The sequence below is a fragment of the Crinia signifera genome, chromosome 11 (assembly GCF_055691185.1).
Source record: "Crinia signifera chromosome 11, ASM5569118v1, whole genome shotgun sequence".
Lineage (NCBI taxonomy): Eukaryota > Metazoa > Chordata > Amphibia > Anura > Myobatrachidae > Crinia > Crinia signifera.
In genome coordinates, this window is record NC_139227.1 from 117,651,971 (window position 1) to 117,670,724 (window position 18,754).

The window sequence follows — 18,754 nt, forward strand, 5'->3', positions numbered from 1 at the left end:
CCCACCACCCAGACTGGACAGCGCCAAGATAAGCGCAGTCAGGTTCTGGTTTCCCAAATATGAACTCCTCGCTGGCTATGTTAATCCACCAGAGAAAACCCTTGCATAGCAGTGGATGGCTTCACAATGATAACACAAATGCAGAATGTTTGACACTGAACTTCATGATGAAGCTGATAAGAATGTCAGAAGAGCCAGTAGCTTGCAGAGGGGGTAAGGCGGCCATACAGAACATTGTACATAGGAAATACACCACTGCAAAGAAAGCAATGGGCAATATGTGGGGCAAGTATACAGGAGATGGGAGGGGTATGTAATATAAACATGGGTGCACTACTGGGGGGTGTGGTGTTGCCTTACACCTGTCAGCTCCCCATCATTTCCCCGCTGCAGTAGCCTGAGGTCCTGTCACACCAGTGCCTCCAGCCAGCCCCGGAGTGTGGGGCATGGGAATAAGGTAGGACAGCAGGGACAGTGTATAACCCCCCTCCCTCTTGGGCACACACAGAAATTAGGTCAGGGTAATTGGGGCGGCTCACCTGTGCGCATCCCAGTACTGCCCCTGCTCTCCAGCCACCCCCGCCCGTCCTGAGGGAGGCAGATCCCGGGATCGGTCCCGTCAGCAGCCCCAGAGGTTCGGCCTCTGCGCCCGTCACGTCCCCCGTACGGTCCCCATGGCCGCCATTACTGTTTGTGTTTTGCTGTCTGCTGCTTGGTAAATGCGGCTGTGATTCGGCAGCGGCAGATTCGGCACAGCGCTGGACACCCCCGGCACCCCGATAAAATAACGAAGCCCGGCAGCTCCGCCCGTCCTCAGCCGTAACCCCATTACCGGGGGGGGGGCAGGGTGACATTTCCCGGCAGGAATTAGTTGGAGCTGAGCGGAATCTGCCGTCACGAATCGTCAGAGTGAGGTTGGCTGAAGCTGAAGGTGTGCACACCCGGGAAGCCGCCGGTGTCTGGACTCTGGCCGTTCTCTGTGAGTATGGAATGTCTGGCTGCCGGTGTACTGTCTGCATGCTGAGGCTGGCCGGCTACAATACTGTGTATTCTGGAAGATGGGTGTGCTGGAACTTGTAGTTCTACACCAATCGGATAGCTACAAGGCGCATACCGGCTAATGTATGCAATATCTAACCTGACTGCTAGCAATATACTCAGTGCTGGGCTGTTTATATATGCAGGCAGGGGCTATAGTGAGGGGGGACCACCTATAGTGGAGTTCCACCACCTCTAATGGTGAGGGGGAAAAATGTTAACCTCTACATTGGCCCTGCACAGTAATTCTCACAGAAAAGCTTTCTAGTTTGCAGGGGGGGGGTGCCAAAAACCCTACCATTGGCCCTGTCTCTGCCTAATGGGGGGGGGGAGGGGAGGGGGTGGAATTAGGTGGCATAGAGAAATCCCCCACCTCTGCATGACCACTTTATACCCTGTATGCAGGTATTCAGAACATGCAGTGACTGCATCTTCAGACAACAGGCAGGGTCATTTCTGACTCGCGGTAGCATGGGTACACACTAGACCAGTGGTAGCCAACCCTAGCCCTCGAGAGCTACCAACAGTTCACATTTTCCAGACAACCTAGCTGCTGCACAGCTGCACTCATTAATCACTGACACATTTTAAAAGATACACAGATGGAGCTAATTAGCTCACTTGTGATTCTGTGAGGAGACCTGCAAAACATGCACTGTTGGTAGCTCTCGAGGACTAGGGTTGGCTACCCCAGCACTAGACCATGGGTCTTCAAACTGTGGCCCTCCAGTTGTTGTGAAACTACAAATCCCAGCATGCCTTGCCACCGTTTTAACACTCCCTTATAGAAAAACTGTGGCAAGGCATGCTGGGATTTGTAGTTTCACAACATCTGGAGGGCCGCATTTTGAAGACCCATGCACTAGACTAGGGCTGGGCAATTGCGGCCCTCCAGATGTTGATGAACTACACATCCCAGCATGCCTTGCATCAGTTTCAGCATGGCCACATAGCAAAACTAATTCAAAGCATCCTGGGATGTGTAGTTCCTCAACATCTGGAGGGCCGCAATTTCCCTCACAGTAGAAACCGAGGGGGGTTTCTACTGTGAGGGGCTTATTTTCTGCGAGGAAAAGCTATCCTCGCTGTATCCAATGTTAGGAAGAAACTCTCGCCATGAGAGGACAGTGAGGTTCGCCGCAAATGCATAGAGTCCGCTGCATTTTGTGGCTAGCCCAGCCATTTTAACCCCTTCCCGACATTTGACGTACATTTACGTCATGGCCGGGATGTACTTCCCGACGCATGGCATAAATGTACGTCATGACTTTAAACTGTCACCGCGTCTATAGACGCGGTGACAGAGGGACGATGGCTGCTGTCCCTGACAGCAGACATCTTCCCTCGTAGCCCAGGGGGGGCAGCGATGCCCCCCCCCATCGGCGATCGCTGCGATTGGCTGTTCAAATGTGAACAGCCAATTGCAGCGTGTTCTGTGTATAATTTTGTCTCTGCTGCCCCCTAGTGTCCAAAAAAATTAAAAGGAGGTTGAAATAATGATGGTAAAATAAAGTACACATATGGTCTTTGTTAGTTATTAACTATTTTGAGTGGTATGATTATTTGTCTCACAAGCAGAAAATTAAACATTTTGCAAATTGCAAAATGTTCAATTTTTTTACGACATTTTGGTATTTTTCACAAAAAAAAACAGACTGTATCGACCAAAATTTACCACTAACTTAAAGTACAATGTGTCACGAGAAAACAATCTCAAAATCACTGGGATAAGTAAAAGCAATAAAAAGTTATCCATGTCAGATTTGAAAAAAAGGGCTCTGTCAGGAAGGCAAAAACAGGCTGCGGCGGTAAGGGGTTAATGGCCACACCCGCTGTTTCCACCTCGCTAAAGGGAACCAGCGAGGTGATAACGGTGAGTGAAGGGGAGGGATTTGAATACTCTGACAGCGAGCTATTGGCACTGCTCGCCCTGAGGAGCATTGAATACCCCTCAATGTTGTCACGTCAAATTGTGCATATAGCCTAATGTGTATGTCCCCTGCAACATCATCTGTTTAGCTGTGCGGGACTGCCAAACGGAAGATCTCACATGTGACCCGATGCAGCGTAATGAAGGATGGGATGAGATGTCGTTCATTACATCGGCTAGTGCGTATAGCTAATCTACGCTGGTCTGGTCCAACCATCTGGGTGATTCGTGGTCATTACAGATAAGCCCCTCCTCCGGTTCTTGCACAGCATCAGTGCCGCATGGGCGCATAAATAATGATGGTGGCGCCATCAATAGCAATACACAGAATAGTTTCCTGCCATCAGTGGTTTGTGTTACCATAGTTATCTATGGAGGCAAGATCAATAGCCAATTTTAGTGAAGAGAGATTTACAATTGAGCAGGGTTTGTCCTATTGCCAGTTTAATTTGCAATGCAAAATAAAAGTACCTAGCATTTATGGGCTACATGCAAAAGCAGCAAGTATTTACCCTGCCTGCAAAGACACTCATATTTTTGCAGCTGGACAAATCACGATACACTGCAGCGGTTACCTGCTTTTTTTTTATTGTTTTGCTTTGAAAAATAATCTGTCCCATAAGGCATATAAATAACTGTGTCTGTCTGCATTAAGACCCCAAAGAGTTCTCCGGGTCACCCGGCAGGTGCACAGGTGCACTCATTACTCACTGACACATTTTAAAAGCTCCACAGGTGGAGCTTATTATTTACTTGTGATTTTGTGAGGAGACCTGGAAAACATGCACTGTGTGGGGGTCATGAATGCCGAGTTTGACAACCTGTGCATTAGCTGTATAGGTGCCCATACACGGTGCGTTGGTCGGACTCATTTTGAACCTTTTAGTTCAAAACGCCTTGCATGCAGTTCACATCGCACCGTGTTTCTATATGGCATGCATTGTGTGGGTGCGCATATGGCAAAGTACAAAAACTATGTGCAGGCAGTACTTTTGTACTAGATCGCATTGCACCTAGTTCAAATTGCATGCTGTTTAGCATATCGTATGCGATTTGAACTGGATACATTGTGATCTAGTACAAAACGCACACCGCTCATATCGCACCGTGTGTGGGCACCTTAGGTTTAGCCACTGTTTTTACAAGTGGTTTAGAATTGGTCACTGGTTATCCAACTCGGTCATCAGTGAACCCAACTGGTTCAGATTTGAACCCTGCACCTGCATCCTAACCCAGCTCCTAGTGCCTAACCCTACTTGCCCAGACATACTTACGATCGGGATGCCAATCAATGTCAGTATTTTGGCACTGGTCTTCTGGCCACCTCTTGGGATTCCGGCATTTATATTTAGATTACCCTCTGAGGGGGTGATTATTCAATTGTTTTTTTTTTATCATGCTGAACAGGCTGGGTTAGCAGTGTAAAATAGCTTTACCCAACCCAAGTTCTCAAACCACAGTGGCTCAAAGGGTTGTTTGGGTGCCCAAACAGGTCACTATTTGTACATTTCATTGCCCCCGAATGGAGCAACAATTGAATTGCTCTGTTGGGCACCATCTAGTGGCAACCATGGGGAGAAATAATAGACTTGTACCGAGGTGGTAGAGAAGGTATGAAATAGGCTCTCATTGTAAAAGCTTACAGTACAATCTATATGGGAGGGGCAGTGAGATTTGGGTGACACAGAGGGAGGAGTCAGGTACTTGTGTACTAGCACGGCGCCCATCGCATCGCAGACCATAAGGCTGGCATTCCCAACCACGGTCCTCAAGGCTCACCAACAGTGCAGGTTTTGTAGATATCCAGGCTTGAGCACAGGTGACATAATTAGTATCTGAGGGATTCTGATTAAACCATCTGTGCTAAAGCCTGGATATCACCAAAACCTGCACTGTTGGTGTGCCTTGAGGACCGTGGTTGGGAATGCCTGCCATAAGGCATGCGATGGTATGCAATGCGATGGCACCCGATGTTATACAATTTTAAATTGTATACCATCGAATTGTATGCCATTTAAAATTTTATTAGCACCTTAAAGGGTTTTCCCATGTTAAAAGTGTCCCCTATAACTTAATAAAACGTGTTAATTAAACTATGTTAAAAGCACCCCCAACTGCACCCCCACTATCAACGTCAACCCGAAGCGTGGCGAGGGAACGCGGAATACATGTAAAGTAATACACGTCCCCTCGCGGGGCTCGCCCCGCTTCGGGCTCGGTGACTCGCTGCGCTCGGCACACTATATAAAATCAACTCCACACCGACGTGGATAGTGGGGGTATGAAAAGGTCGTAAGACGCGTACCGCCGCCCCTGGCGGGCTTGCTGCACTCGCCACGCATCGGGTTCACATTCATAGTGGGGGTGCATTTAACATTGTAAGCCCCCATTAGGGTGCTTATACAATTAAACATCGTATATGGGGCTTATACAATTATAAATCGCATCGGGTGTATGCCATGCGATGCGATTATATGTCGTTCGACCAAATATCATGGACGCCGTGCTAGTACACAAGTACCGTCAGTTATATAACCATTTGCCATTTCTAATTTCGCTATTCATTTAATGTTGACTGTATCGTCCTCATCTCTCCTTTTCAGATCCGCCCACAGTGATGTAACACAAGCTGATTGTGGGAAGATATTCGGGATGTAATATTCTTGCCGAGTCATTCGTAGATTTTCCCATGGCTATTTCTATCACTATCTTGGACTGCGACCTGCTGCTTTACGGCCGAGGACACCGTACACTAGATCGATTTCGGCTAGACGATGTCACCGATGAGTACCTGGTGTCCACCTATGGATTTCCCCGTCCATTTATAGACTACTTGGTGGAGCTGCTAGGTGGCAGCCTATCGCGGCCAACTCAGCGCTCACGGGCAATCAGCCCCGAAACTCAGATCATGGCAGCTCTTGGATTTTACACCTCTGGCTCTTTCCAGACCCGCATGGGGGACACAATCGGAATCAGCCAAGCTTCTATGAGCCGTTGTGTGACCAACGTCACAGAGGCTCTGGTGGAAAGAGCTTCACAGTTTATTTGTTTCCCAGGGGAGGAGGCCTCTGTACAGAGGCTGAAGGATGACTTTTATAGCTTGTCTGGGGTTCCAGGGGTGCTGGGGGTTGCAGACTGCACACACATCACCATTAAAGCCCCTAACGCAGAGGACTTGTCCTATGTGAACCGGAAGGGCTTGCACTCTTTAAACTGCCTACTTGTGTGCGATGCTCAAGGGGTCCTTCTGTGGGCCGAGACCGAGCGACCCGGCAGTACCCATGACAACGTCGTTCTGCAGCAGTCCGAGCTCTCTTATCTGTTTGAGACAAAAATGCACAAGGAAGGTTGGATGTTGGGTAAGGAACCTCAGCAAGAGAGCAGCAATGTAACAGTCTGATTTGGTTACAGTATAACAGACAATGTCTAGGTCGACCACTACTGGTCGTCAGTGACTAGGTTGACACCTTGAAAAGGTCGACATACAATAGGTCAACATTGAAAGAAGGTCGACATGGGCATTGTCAACACCTGCAAGGCCAACGTGTGGTTTTTCATGGTTTCACGTAGACAAGGACACTGTATAAAATTACCATGTCACCTCGCGTGACTCTCTGCACTCATGCCTCGGGCACGGTGCCCTGCCACGCTTGACACAATATTATAGTCTCACTCTATGCCCACTTGGCATATTATTATAGCCTCGCTCTATGCCCACTTGGCATATTATTATAGCCTCGCTCTATGCCCACTTGGCATAATATTATAGTCTCGCTCTATGCCCACTTGGCATAATATTATAGTCTCGCTCTATGCCCACTTGGCATAATATTATAGTCTCGCTCTATGCCCACTTGGCATAATATTATAGTCTCGCTCTATGCCCACTTGGCATATTATTATAGCCTCGCTCTATGCCCACTTTGCATAATATTATAGCCTCGCTCTATGCCCACTTGGCACATTATTATAGTCTTGCTCTATGCCCACTTGGCACAATATTATAGTCTCGCTCTATGCCCACTTGGCACAATATTATAGTCTCGCTCTATGCCCACTTGGCACAATATTATAGTCTCGCTCTATGCCCACTTGGCACAATATTATAGTCTCGCTCTATGCCCACTTGGCACAATATTATAGTCTCGCTCTATGCCCACTTGGCACAATATTATAGTCTCGCTCTATGCCCACTTGGCACAATATTATAGTCTCGCTCTATGCCCACTTGGCACAATATTATAGTCTCGCTCTATGCCCACTTGGCACAATATTATAGTCTCGCTCTATGCCCACTTGGCACAATATTATAGTCTCGCTCTATGCCCACTTGGCACAATATTATAGTCTCGCTCTATGCCCACTTGGCATAATATTATAGTCTCGCTCTATGCCCACTTGGCACAATAATATAGTCTCACTCTATGCCCACTTGGCACAATATTATAGTCTCACTCTATGCCCACTTGGCACAATATTATAGTCTCACTCTATGCCCACCTGGCACAATATTATAGCCTCGCTCTATGCCCACTTGGCATATTATTATAGTCTCACTCTATGCCCACTTGGCACAATATTATAGCCTTGCTCTATGCCCACTTGGCACAATATTATAGTCTCACTCTATGCCCACTTGGCACAATATTATAGCCTCGCTCTATGCCCACTTGGCACAATATTATAGTCTCGCTCTATGCCCACTTGGCACAATATTATAGCCTCGCTCTATGCCCACTTGGCACAATATTATAGTCTCGCTCTATGCCCACTTGGCACAATATTATAGTCTCGCTCTATGCCCACTTGGCACAATATTATAGTCTCGCTCTATGCCCACTTGGCACAATATTATAGTCTCGCTCTATGCCCACTTGGCACAATATTATAGTCTCACTCTATGCCCAATTGGCACAATATTATAGCCTCGCTCTATGCCCACTTGGCACAATATTATAGTCTCACTCTATGCCCACTTGGCACAATATTATAGTCTCGCTCTATGCCCACCTGGATAGTAAAGTATGAGCCATGTCGGTCTGGACCCAAAAAAACTAGACAAACGCATATTAACCTTGTGGGTGTCGACCATGCGGATGTCGTTCATAAGCTTGCGTAGACCTTCCAAACTATGGTGTCGACTATTAACCACTTGAGTGGTATGCCCGGAAACCTTATGGACTCTGCTGCGCTGCCGTAGCGGGTTGTCCCTAAAAATTTCAGGGCATACCAGTATGCAGTACTGTGTACCACCTCTAGAAGCCCCCCTCCCTCTCCCCTACAGCAGTGACGAAGGTGGCAGGTTCGGGGTGGCTTGGGGGGGGGGGACTCGGGAGTGCTCAGGAGTTCAGGCGCATGAGTCCTCCGGAGCCGCCGCGAAAATCCCTGAGCCTGCTGCCTGTGGTCACTACTGTGACTGGGGGCAGTGGCAGGAGGGGCACAGGGTTGAGGTGGGGTGGGGGGGGTGGCCTACGTTATGTGGTGGGTTTTGCTGGGGCAGGACAAACCTGCTCTGGTAGATTTGTCCTGCCCCAGCAAAACTTTGTTTTGTGAATGGATGTTTTGCATATACAATCATGGTTGCCGACCATGGAATGATTTTTACTCTGTTCGCAAATCTAAGTCTGTCTGGACTGACCTAGACTTGCGGGGTCCGAGAAGGGACATGCAGGAACTGCACGCCTTCATCCCAAGCCCCCCCCCCTCCCCTATGCGAATGCCATGGCGACAATGCAAGTTGCCAAAGGCGCCTGCACAGAAGCCCTGCACATATGCAGTGTGTCAACATCGGTCCCGTTGCATATTCACCGGGGACTGAAGCAACCAGAATGAGGGCCTGTGTTCCCGTAATGTGCTTCTAAAATCCACTGTTTCTTCTCGTTTAACAGCAGACAGCGCTTTCCTTCTCCGACCTTGGCTCATGACCCCGGTGCAAATACCAGAGAGCCCCCAAGAGTACCGTTACAACATGGCTCACACCGCCACTCTCAGCATCATGGAGCGCACGCAGCGAGCTCTGCGCCAGCGTTTTCGCTGTCTGGATGGCTCTCGGGCCACACTACAGTACTCGCCTGAGAAATCTGCTCAGATAGTCTTGGCTTGCTGTATATTACACAACATTGCACTTCAGCACGGCCTGGACATCTGGTGCGATTCCGGGACTGCTGTCATGGAGGCTGAAGACGACTGTAATAGTATGGAAGTAACGGAGACTGAAGCTTATCGCATGCGACAGGAACTCATCCTAACTCATTTCAGCTGACACTGGAACCTTGCCAAGTAGAATGATTGATCTATAAAGACAAAGTGATTATAATATACAGTGCATCAAGACTTCATTATTCCAGACAGTCCTGACATAAATAAATTGTCTGTAATGAACTTGTACGGGAAAATGTAATCGCCTTCGACTGGCAGGTATCGGCGAGTGAGTAGTGAGTCTGCCATTTACACTGACATCTCCCTAGTGCAGGGCATTCCCAATTTACCATGTAATGGATTATGGCCACAGGAAATGGACTGTCTGGGACGAAGCATTTTATAGTACTCTCTGGTTGGACATGGAAAGTTTCCAACACAATAAAAAAATTTTTTTGGCACCTGATAGTCCTGCGCCTCGTTTTAATCCAGATGAATTAGATGCTGGGGGAAATCAGGCTGCAGGAGGTTTAGGTGCTGCAGGGTGGAGTTAGGCTGCAACTCGGTTAAGATGGGGCCGTTCTTCATACACGCTGCCCGATCCATTGGGACTGACATCCCAAATGGGTGGGCGCCCACTGAGCTGTAAATCACTGGCAGCACCCGGTGCGGCTGAATTGGCGGAACGGCCAACGCGATATATATCTGTGAATGACGCCGTTCACAGATATATCGCTTGTACACAGTGGCCGATGGTGCATCGATATATGCCTGTTCAATCGAACGGCCGATATATTGGCCAGTGTGTAGGCACCTTTTAGGCTGCAGGGTACAGATTGACTGCAGGAGGTTTATGTATTGTGTGTGTGTGTGTGTGGGGGGGGGGGGGAGATAGAACAGATGCTGCTGTATGTACCATGATGATCTGGCACAACAGATAACCCGGCACAGAGCTGGAACCAAGGATGCCCTTATTATTGGTGTGTACCTGTATACGGTTTGTGTGATCACGTAGAAATAAACATTTTCCAACACTTACATGTAGCATAACATTATAATACACAAAATACATTAGCAAAACTTCTTCAGGTGTCCTATTTATTTATTTGTAAGCACTATCCTAGACAAATGTACTGATTGTGTGTTTTTATGCTTTTGACATAAATGATGTAACTAAATGACATATAATCGATGCTAAATAGATGCTTTTCTCCTCTGTACCATTTAAATAGTAGTCGGTGATATCACTGACCCTGTCTACACACAGTACTTTAGGCACATGTATCAAAGCATGCGGAGCGATAGAAAGTACCAACCAATCCGATTCTGCGATGAGCTGATTTGTTGGACCATCAAATTGCATGGAATATCCAACTTAGCGACAGGTGATCAATAGAAGTCATGTGGCTTGGGCTGTTTGTGAGCCGCTTGTGTAGCTCCCATCTTGGTATAAACTCTATGCAGGTGCTGTGTTGTAAGATCACCTGCGAGCACATCAGCCACCTGAGTAAGCCTCTGATGCTTGCTCCAGAATATCTGTCGGTACTTGTGTATTATCACGGCGCTGCTGCGCGCAACATAGTCGGCATTGTCAGAGCTAGGTAGCCAGCGTAGTCGTAGTAAGGCGGCGTAGTCCGAGTAGTGTAAAGTAACGCATAAAGCTGCCGTCGTCCACAGGGTCAGGTGCGCTGGCAGACGCCGGAACAGCATCAGGGGACGCGCTTCACATACAGCGCCGGGAACCGCCAGGCAGAGAGGTGCTCCATGTTAGTTGAACATGTGAGTGTCCCAGACACTGCAGCTGTGGATGTAAACCCTGCCTGTCTCCGCTTCAGTGAAACGGACAGGGTTAAGGGGTGTGGCGCACGTGCAACTTGTGCACAAAAGAGGACGCATTTGCCAGTGCTCCATGTCAAATTCTGGCAAATACATTTCAAACCCCCACTATCCACGTCAGCCTGAAGTGTGGCGAGCGGACGCAGTGCGCAAACTCCCGACTTGTTCATACCTCCACTATCCACGTTGGCGTGGAGTTGATTTTATAAAGTGTGGCGAGCCACCGAGCCAGAAGCATGTCGAGCGCAGTGGCTCGCCATGCTTCAGGCTCGTTTTCTGCTGCGCTCGCCACTTTTTAAAATCAACTCCGCACCAACGTGGATAGTGGGGGCATGAACAGGATGGGAGGATGCGTACCGCTGCGCCCAACACGCTTCAGGCTGACATGGATAATGGCGGTATGACCAGGTTGACGCTTGCCACGCTTCAGGCTGATGTGGATTGTGGGGGTGTTTAAAGAAAACATTCACACCTGGCATATCATACACCTGGAACAGTAATGACGACATGTGTTAACTGGCGACTGGATTATATTGAACAATAGAAAAGAAAGAGAAGAAAAACTATGAAGAATGTTCAATAATAGCAAATAACAAGTCGAAGAAACTCTAAAAATTCTTCATTTACTGCATTCCCTTAAGATGCAGCTGATGTTGACACAGCTGCCTCAACATTTGTCTCAGCTGGTTTGTCGGCCGTTGGTACCAGAGTTAGTGCCTGTAAAATGCGGTGGTTGACGCGCAAATGATGGTACCCCGCCTGATCAAGTTGTTATGTGTTGTACGCACGCCAACAATCTGAGTATATGGTGGTACCCTGTTCAATATGTGTCTGGATGGCGGACATAAGGGTGGTGGCGTCACGGCTGGCCACTGGTGTTATAAACATTCACCTGTCTCATGGGATATGCCACCAAAGAGCCACTGCTGAGGTAGGACGCGTCCAACATGATTCTTACGCCTGACAAATAGACTTTCGTCCACCTCTACAATTTTTCCGGGTCCGCCAATCCGGCATTGGGGCTGTATAACAATTTGATGCAGGCCTCATGCATCAAATTGTTATACAAAATGGTGGTTTTGTTTGATAACTTCAGGTGTTGCTCACAAAATGAAATGCTTGTAAGCTCCTCTGCCCACGAAAAAATAAAACGCAGAAGGGTCAGAAACGTGATGTGACAGCCGTGAAACCAATGTGCCGCACGGAGACTGACCTTCTTTCTGCATGTTTTAATGTGTCAGCGCCACATACACTCCTTTATGCTCAAACGCATTGGGTGGCCATTAAGACAGGTTTGCGTCTGTGGCAGCAAGTGGTGCTCTTGAAAAAATGCCACTGACTCCTCCGGCAGATTAAATATTGTCAGTGGTTCAGCAGCCATTCCAAATAAATTTTAACAAGGAGCTTCAGAAATACAGCCGCAGTCACAGTCGCTTCACCTCTGACTGACTACGTTGACCGCATAAAGCTCCGTACACACATTTGCAGTCGCTGTTCCCTTATATACTACGCTGGTGGGACACTACGCTGTACGTAAACTACTTAACGGGTGCCGTGATAATACACAAGTACCTATCTGTCTGATAACACGCAGACCCTAACCTATGCTCTCCCAGGCTGTGGCTCCGGGGGCGATGTACGTATACTCTGCTGCACACTGGATCACAAGGGGAAGGCACAAAATAGCATTTTCTTATTATTGTGGTCACTTTGAAAGGTACATTAACAGAAACCAAGAAAAAGTCACTTGCAGCACAGGACATGGACAAAGGGTCGCTGACCATCGAAAGATGTGGAAGGTGCACGAACATGTAGCTCTGAGCAACCTTACATATGTGTGTACGCTCAGGGGGAAGTGGGCGGCAGCTGACATCTGTATAGTCAGCTGCCCTCCCCCTGCATGTCCGTCACGGCCTCATTAGCATGAGAACGGCCATGAAACGCTGGGCGTTCCCATATGCTAATGGACCAGCCCTCCGTTCACAAGCATTGGTGCGTGGACCCAGCGACCAGTTTGGTCGCCATGGATGCATGCACCAAGCGCATTCGCAGAAATGCACATGCGCAATGCTAAAACATCGGCCTTGTGTGAACGCACGATGGACCTGCGAATGGACCAGAATAAGGTCCAAAGTGTATAAACATTGCTGCATCAGCGGTCATAGGCCCTGATTCACACCCAGTTCTACTTTTGCTAAAAATCCCAAAACTACAACTGGCGGTGGAAGTGTGCGGCACAGGTCAAGGACACCCCACTTGCCAGGTGCCTCCCCACAGAACTTTGCAGGCACATCGCTAAGTGCGATCACTCCACAGAGAAACACTCGCTCAGGACCGGCAGTCCCCCTGGTTGCAAAGCCAAGCACAGGAGGCCATGTTTTGTGTGGTATCCCTCCGCTGAAGCAGCACGGACCCACCAGCATTTTCCAGGCCGCTCCCAGAAAACACTAACAATGGTCTGTCACCACCCCGATCACCTAGTCGCCACCACCCATCGTAACTTAAACTGCGAACGCGAGACATTAGCAATCTGTGATTTTCAGAGTCTGAATCAGGACCATAATACCATACCTCCCAACTGTCATGATTACAGCGGGACAGTCCCGATTTTCGGGTCCTGTCCTGCTGTCCCACCCGCGGCAGGCATTGTCCCGCTGTGGGGGGTGGCAGTTGGGAGACCGCCCAATCTAATAGAATAGACGCTGTGCGCATGCGCACAGCGTCTATTCTCGCATGAAAATGAGGTTGCGGCTAATTAGCATAAGCCGCGCCCTCATTTGCATACGAAAGTGTCCCTATTTCTTCAGCACGAAAGTTGGGAGGTATGTAATACCCAAATAAGCAGCAAGACCGCAACTGGTGAGTCTATGGGCAGAAATGAAAGGCTGCTCATTATAGTGCTCAGTATGATAAAATGTAATAATAGTCATCAATGATGAAATGCATTTGGGCGTATGCAGGCTGACCTCGCGGACAGGAAGTAGGACTGAGTGCAGGCCACATGACTGGGACACGGCAGCCCCTACCAGTTCCATACCAGACGGACAGAGGCAGACCCTGGCAATCGTTGGCTGCTGGCAGGCAATGTTTTGAACAGCTGAACTTTTTACTAAATGTACGTTTTTATGTCTGCTATTATTACATGTTATAATTAAACCACTCTCTATGGCCCTTACTCTGGTTCACTCGCAAAGGCAAATTCCTTCTCAAATGGACAAAACCATGTGTACTGTGGGGGGCAGATGTAACTTGTGCAGAGAGAATTAGATTTGGGTTGGGTTGTACTTCAAAGTGAGATCTATATTGCAGTGTAAAAATAAAGCAGTCAGTATTTTCCCTGCACAGAAACAAAATAACTCACCCAAATCAAATTCTCTCTGCACAAGTTACATCTGCCCCACCTGTGGTGCACATGGTTTTGTCCATTTGAGAAGGAGTTTGCCTTTGCGAGTGAACCAGAATAAGGGCCTATTGACCTTATTCTAGTTCATTCGCTCGGGTGCGAATTCGCACAGGGACCAATGTTTTGTGCATTCGCAGCAATATTTCTGCACATGTGTATACGCTGGGTGCGTGCGAACTCGGTGAGAAGTCTGGTCGCCGAATGCATGCTCCCAGCCTTGCAAGCAGGGGGTGGAGAGGGGCGTGGGGTGCCTGGCAGTTCCATTAGCATATGTGTACGCCCTGAGTTTCATGGGTGTTCCCTTTAAAACGCTGGGCGTACATATGCTAATGTGTTCATGATGCACGTGCAGAGGGCGGACAGCTGACATAGCCAGATGTCAGCTGCCTGCCCAATTCTCTGCATTTCTTCACTCATATATACGAGTGGTCTGGGCCACACTTACATATGTGGGCGCCTTCGCCATCATTCGATCGTCGGCGACCATCGAAAGATTGGGGCGGTTCCCACTGGCACTCAAAAGGATCGGAATGGCGACAGCCATGTTTGGTGAGATCTTGTTTAGTGGGGAGGGTTAGGGGCAAGCTGCAGAGGGGGTTTAGACTCCCACAAGTCAGGGGAGAGGGTTAGATCCTCTCTGGAGCCCATGTCAGGTTTCTCCTTATCAGGAGGCCGGGGATGGTATTTTGACCGGCAGCAACCTGAGCTCTGGGATATCGTATGTATAGTGTATATGGCATAGCTATATGAGCAGCCGCCACAATCGCCGTGGTCTCCTCACCGATGGTAAAAACATCGGTATCAGTTCAATGGTAGACGACTAGGCCAGCTGGCTCATACAATCTTATAGCACATAGAGCCGGTACATGTGACACCTCATAAGTCACACATCCACAGAAACCATATTACACAATGAATAACTCTGTCCTAGGCCATGTGTGGCTCTCAGAGTCTACTGTAGAGCTGCTAGTGCGCCATGCTGGGCTTTGTAGTTCCAAAACACCTGGGAAGAGAGAGAGGAGACACAGGAGCAGCTCAACCTCCCCTTGTATCCCCCCTTGAATTAGATTATGATGATCAGTCAGTCTGAGGCGAGCCTACTACAGACAGTACTACTAACAGCTCGGCGCTCAGCTACTCCGGGCTCGCAGGACGCCGCCCTCTGATTGGCTCAGCGCGATCCTAGTTGGCTCCCCATCGATGCGCTCGGGTATCCGGTGACTTCGGCCGTCGGCTACTTCGGTCTGGTGGCCGCCATTGTCCCGGATGGTTGCTGTTCTCGGTATCTGCAGCCAACGAGCGATCTCGTTACTCTCAACGCCGCCCGCCCGTCACCCGGGCCTCACCACAGCCAGAGCTCCGTGGCAGCGAGCGGCCAACCGGGCCCAAGCCTCACCCCCAGCACCCAGGCCGGAGCCAGGGCCTGCGCCGCCCGAGAGGTGATTGGTGAGATCTACCGGCTAGAGGTGACATCGGGGCCGGCTCTGACGCTGTGTGCGCTGCTGGGAGACCACTGCGGGCACTGACTTGGGGCCTGGCACCCCAGCATATGTACATAGACCGCGGTGTCAGGGCTGGCCTCCATAACCAGAGCCCTCTGTCTGTCTGTCTGTGTGTGTGTGTGTGTGTGTGTGTGTGTGTGTGTGTGTATATATATATATATATATATATATATATATATATATATATATCTCCCCAAGATTCCAAATCGCGCTAATAGCCTGTTTAACACACTTAGTTAATAGATATCAGGCAGCCTCACCACTATGCTCCCAGGGGTAGGGAACAAACAGACCACAACATATATATATATATATATATATATATATATATATATAACACACACACACACATGTACACTGCAGTATAAGGCTGATCGAGTTGGCTTTCATAGGGAGAGTTTGCTGTCTCTTAATAAATATATATATTTATTTATTTGGCTGGATCCTCTGCAAACGATAATGTTTTTAGTGTATGTAAATATATAAATATATGTATGTGTGTTCAGTACAAAGTTCCAGGGGAGCACATCTGCATAAGAGACATCGTATGAATAGTCCCATAAATGACAATTTTACATATTTGCATTGGTTCTACTATAAGGCCGTTTTAGGCAGCTGCCTAGGGTGCTTGATTCTGGGGGTATCGCAAAATTAAGACTATTATGAGGAAGACATTCTTGTAACACGTTGGCTGTAGAACTGCTTAGATGCATCCTCTACATGTTCACATGCGGGACTGGAAAGTGGGTATCAGTGGCAGTGTGGGGTTTGCGAGTGGGATGTAGGTTGAGGTTTTGCCTAGGGTACCGAGAAGCTTTACATGGGCCCTGGGGCTCCCACAGTGTGTAAGACAGAATAGAGAATATATGCATTCTGTAACTGGGAAAGCAGATGGAGGACGGTAACAGGATTTGGCAAATGTAGATTAAAAATACATTTTGGTGCTGAATACTCTTGATATACATATGTGCATGCTATGACATGGGTCTTGTTGAAGAGCAGAGTTCCCTATTCGTGTTAGTACCATCATAGCTGTATCGTTATATGCTCCCATTGTGTAATTGGTTGATCATTGATTTTGCTGTATTCGATCAACACTATGGGAATGGGTTATTTTGTACTGGGGAATGAGAGAACTATATGACTATTGGCACTGTGCCCACCTATGTAATTCTGCCAACATCGACACTGAGTTTTTTTTACGTCATACTGCACCCACAAGTTCTAAGGGTAAATGTAACATCCCGCGACTTGTAGGAATCCGTGAGATCCCATCGAGTCTGCCAATTTTTAAGGTGGCTTGCATGATTTGCTGGCACCTCGCCAAAGCAATACCTCTAAGTCAAGGTACACACGGGGGCAATTTTGTATAATATCGCGGGAAATATTGCCCACGATGGGAGTGTGCACCGGCGATATATCGCCGGGTGCGCGCTCCCGTTTTTACCCCTGTAGTGATCGCTGGTCGCAGGAACATGCTCCTGCGACCAGCTGATTACCACTGCCGGGCTCCCCCGGCAGTTTCTTTTTCATCATTTCTGGTCGCTGATGAAAAGGAGAAACTGAGCAATATTGCTCAGCCATATATTGCTAGTGTGTACGGGGCTTTACACTGCTTTCTGATCACAAATGCAGGGTCGCATCTGGACTTTAAACCGGTTCAGTCCCAGTGCAATCCTGCATGTGCGGTCTGTTTACACTGCAAACAGCGAACTGGCAATATTGCCGGTTCGCTTATGTCATCAGGGGAGCGCCGTCACGCCACCGGGGTTAGGGGAGGAGGCAGTGCTTAGAGCCTGCTTAGAGTGTGAATGGGAAACGGATTGCTCGACCCATTTAACCCGTTCACACTGCACAGCAATGAGCCAGTAAGAACTCTGCTTTCTTACTGGTCTTATTGCAGAGTTGCTACCCATTTGCAAGACCCGGCAACCCCTTTCACATCGCACTAATTACCGGGTCAAGTCGGCAAGAAACCGGCTTGTACCCTGTAATTAGCTGCGATGTGAAAGGGGTATTAGTGTCCTGTTATCCAAGTTACAAGCAGCATGTATGTCAGCAATCACGTATGTAAGATTTTGTTTATTTTGAAACTAATCCAGTAAAAATGTGTCACAAGTACCTGCATTATACTGACTGTGTAGGGTGAATAGAATTGTCAGGGAATATTACTGATTATAAAATACCTTCCTGATTTGCATCTGATTATATAGCATCGCATTAGGCAGTGACACACGGCTATAATTTGTTGCACGGTGGAAAAGCCTGCCTGGTTGTGTGTCTGTGTTATATAACCACGTGGTTAATGTCTGAACCGGCTATGAGCCTACCGCCTCGCTGATGTTGGCAGCAATCCTTCCAGGGAACGAGTGTGTGTTGGCATTGGGCTGGAACCCTGTCATGTGCTGCTGTTATTTGTATGCAGAAATGACCCCTGACATTGTCTATTGCAATCAGTCTGTGCAAAGAAATAGTTGGCATAACTTCTGCTGGGTCTGAATGTGGTAACTGCACAGAAAGTACCGCTTCCAAGCATTTCCTAACACATGGGTAAGCAGCATGTAGCACGCCAGCTGCTGTGGTACTACACTTTTCAGCATGCTCTTCAGCAACCTTTAAATGCAAAATCTATTAACGGGCATGCTGAGATATGTAGTCCCACTACAGCCAGTATGATGGACATTGGGCCGCTTCCCAGCCTTCAAAAGGGTTGGACATTACCCTTCATCTCTGTAATACAGTAGCAGTAACCTATCTAAAGCTGGACGGAGCTGGTGGCCCATCAGTGACCAATCACTGCTGCAGCGGCTACTTCTGTCTGTTCAGACATGTTTCTGTTATCCTGGTCTTCTGCCCATCGCCATAACACAGAGCAGGAAGGACAGGCAACTTGTGGCGTACCAGCTG

The 18,754-nt window shown here is 48.3% G+C and overlaps 3 protein-coding genes across 6 annotated transcripts in view; 2 read left to right on the plus strand and 1 right to left on the minus strand.

The window, feature by feature from the left end:
* Positions 1–766, minus strand: part of ATG13 (autophagy related 13) — a 34,048-nt gene extending 33,282 nt beyond the window's left edge. Inside the window, 1 exon segment of the mRNA XM_083164480.1 lies at positions 540–766. The gene's annotated coding sequence lies outside the window, so the exon portion shown is untranslated.
* On the plus strand, positions 380–10,088 carry HARBI1 (harbinger transposase derived 1). Its single transcript, XM_083164481.1, has 3 exons — positions 380–979; positions 5,572–6,327; positions 8,857–10,088. The coding sequence occupies exons 2-3, from the start codon at positions 5,658–5,660 to the stop codon at positions 9,228–9,230; spliced, it is 1,044 nt and encodes a 347-aa protein (XP_083020607.1). The 5' UTR covers positions 380–979; positions 5,572–5,657; the 3' UTR covers positions 9,231–10,088.
* Positions 10,089–15,551: 5,463 nt separating this feature from the next.
* AMBRA1 (autophagy and beclin 1 regulator 1) overlaps positions 15,552–18,754 on the plus strand; it is a 77,116-nt gene continuing 73,913 nt past the window's right edge. For 2 of the 4 annotated variants that reach the window (XM_083164486.1, XM_083164485.1), the window contains exon 1: positions 15,552–15,784. The gene's annotated coding sequence lies outside the window, so the exon portion shown is untranslated. Of the gene's footprint in view, positions 15,792–18,754 lie in introns of all 4 variants that reach the window. The other 2 variants (XM_083164484.1, XM_083164483.1) reach the window with 2 other exon arrangements.

What these genes read in the sequence shown, in the direction of transcription:
- HARBI1 (XM_083164481.1), top strand. Translation starts at nt 5,658, where the DNA reads ATGGCTATTTCTATCACTATCTTGGACTGCGACCTGCTGCTTTACGGC. An exon ending in CAAGGAAGGTTGGATGTTGG is followed by an intron (nt 6,328 to 8,856) that starts GTAAGGAACCTC and finishes CTCGTTTAACAG; the next exon opens with CAGACAGCGCTTTCCTTCTC.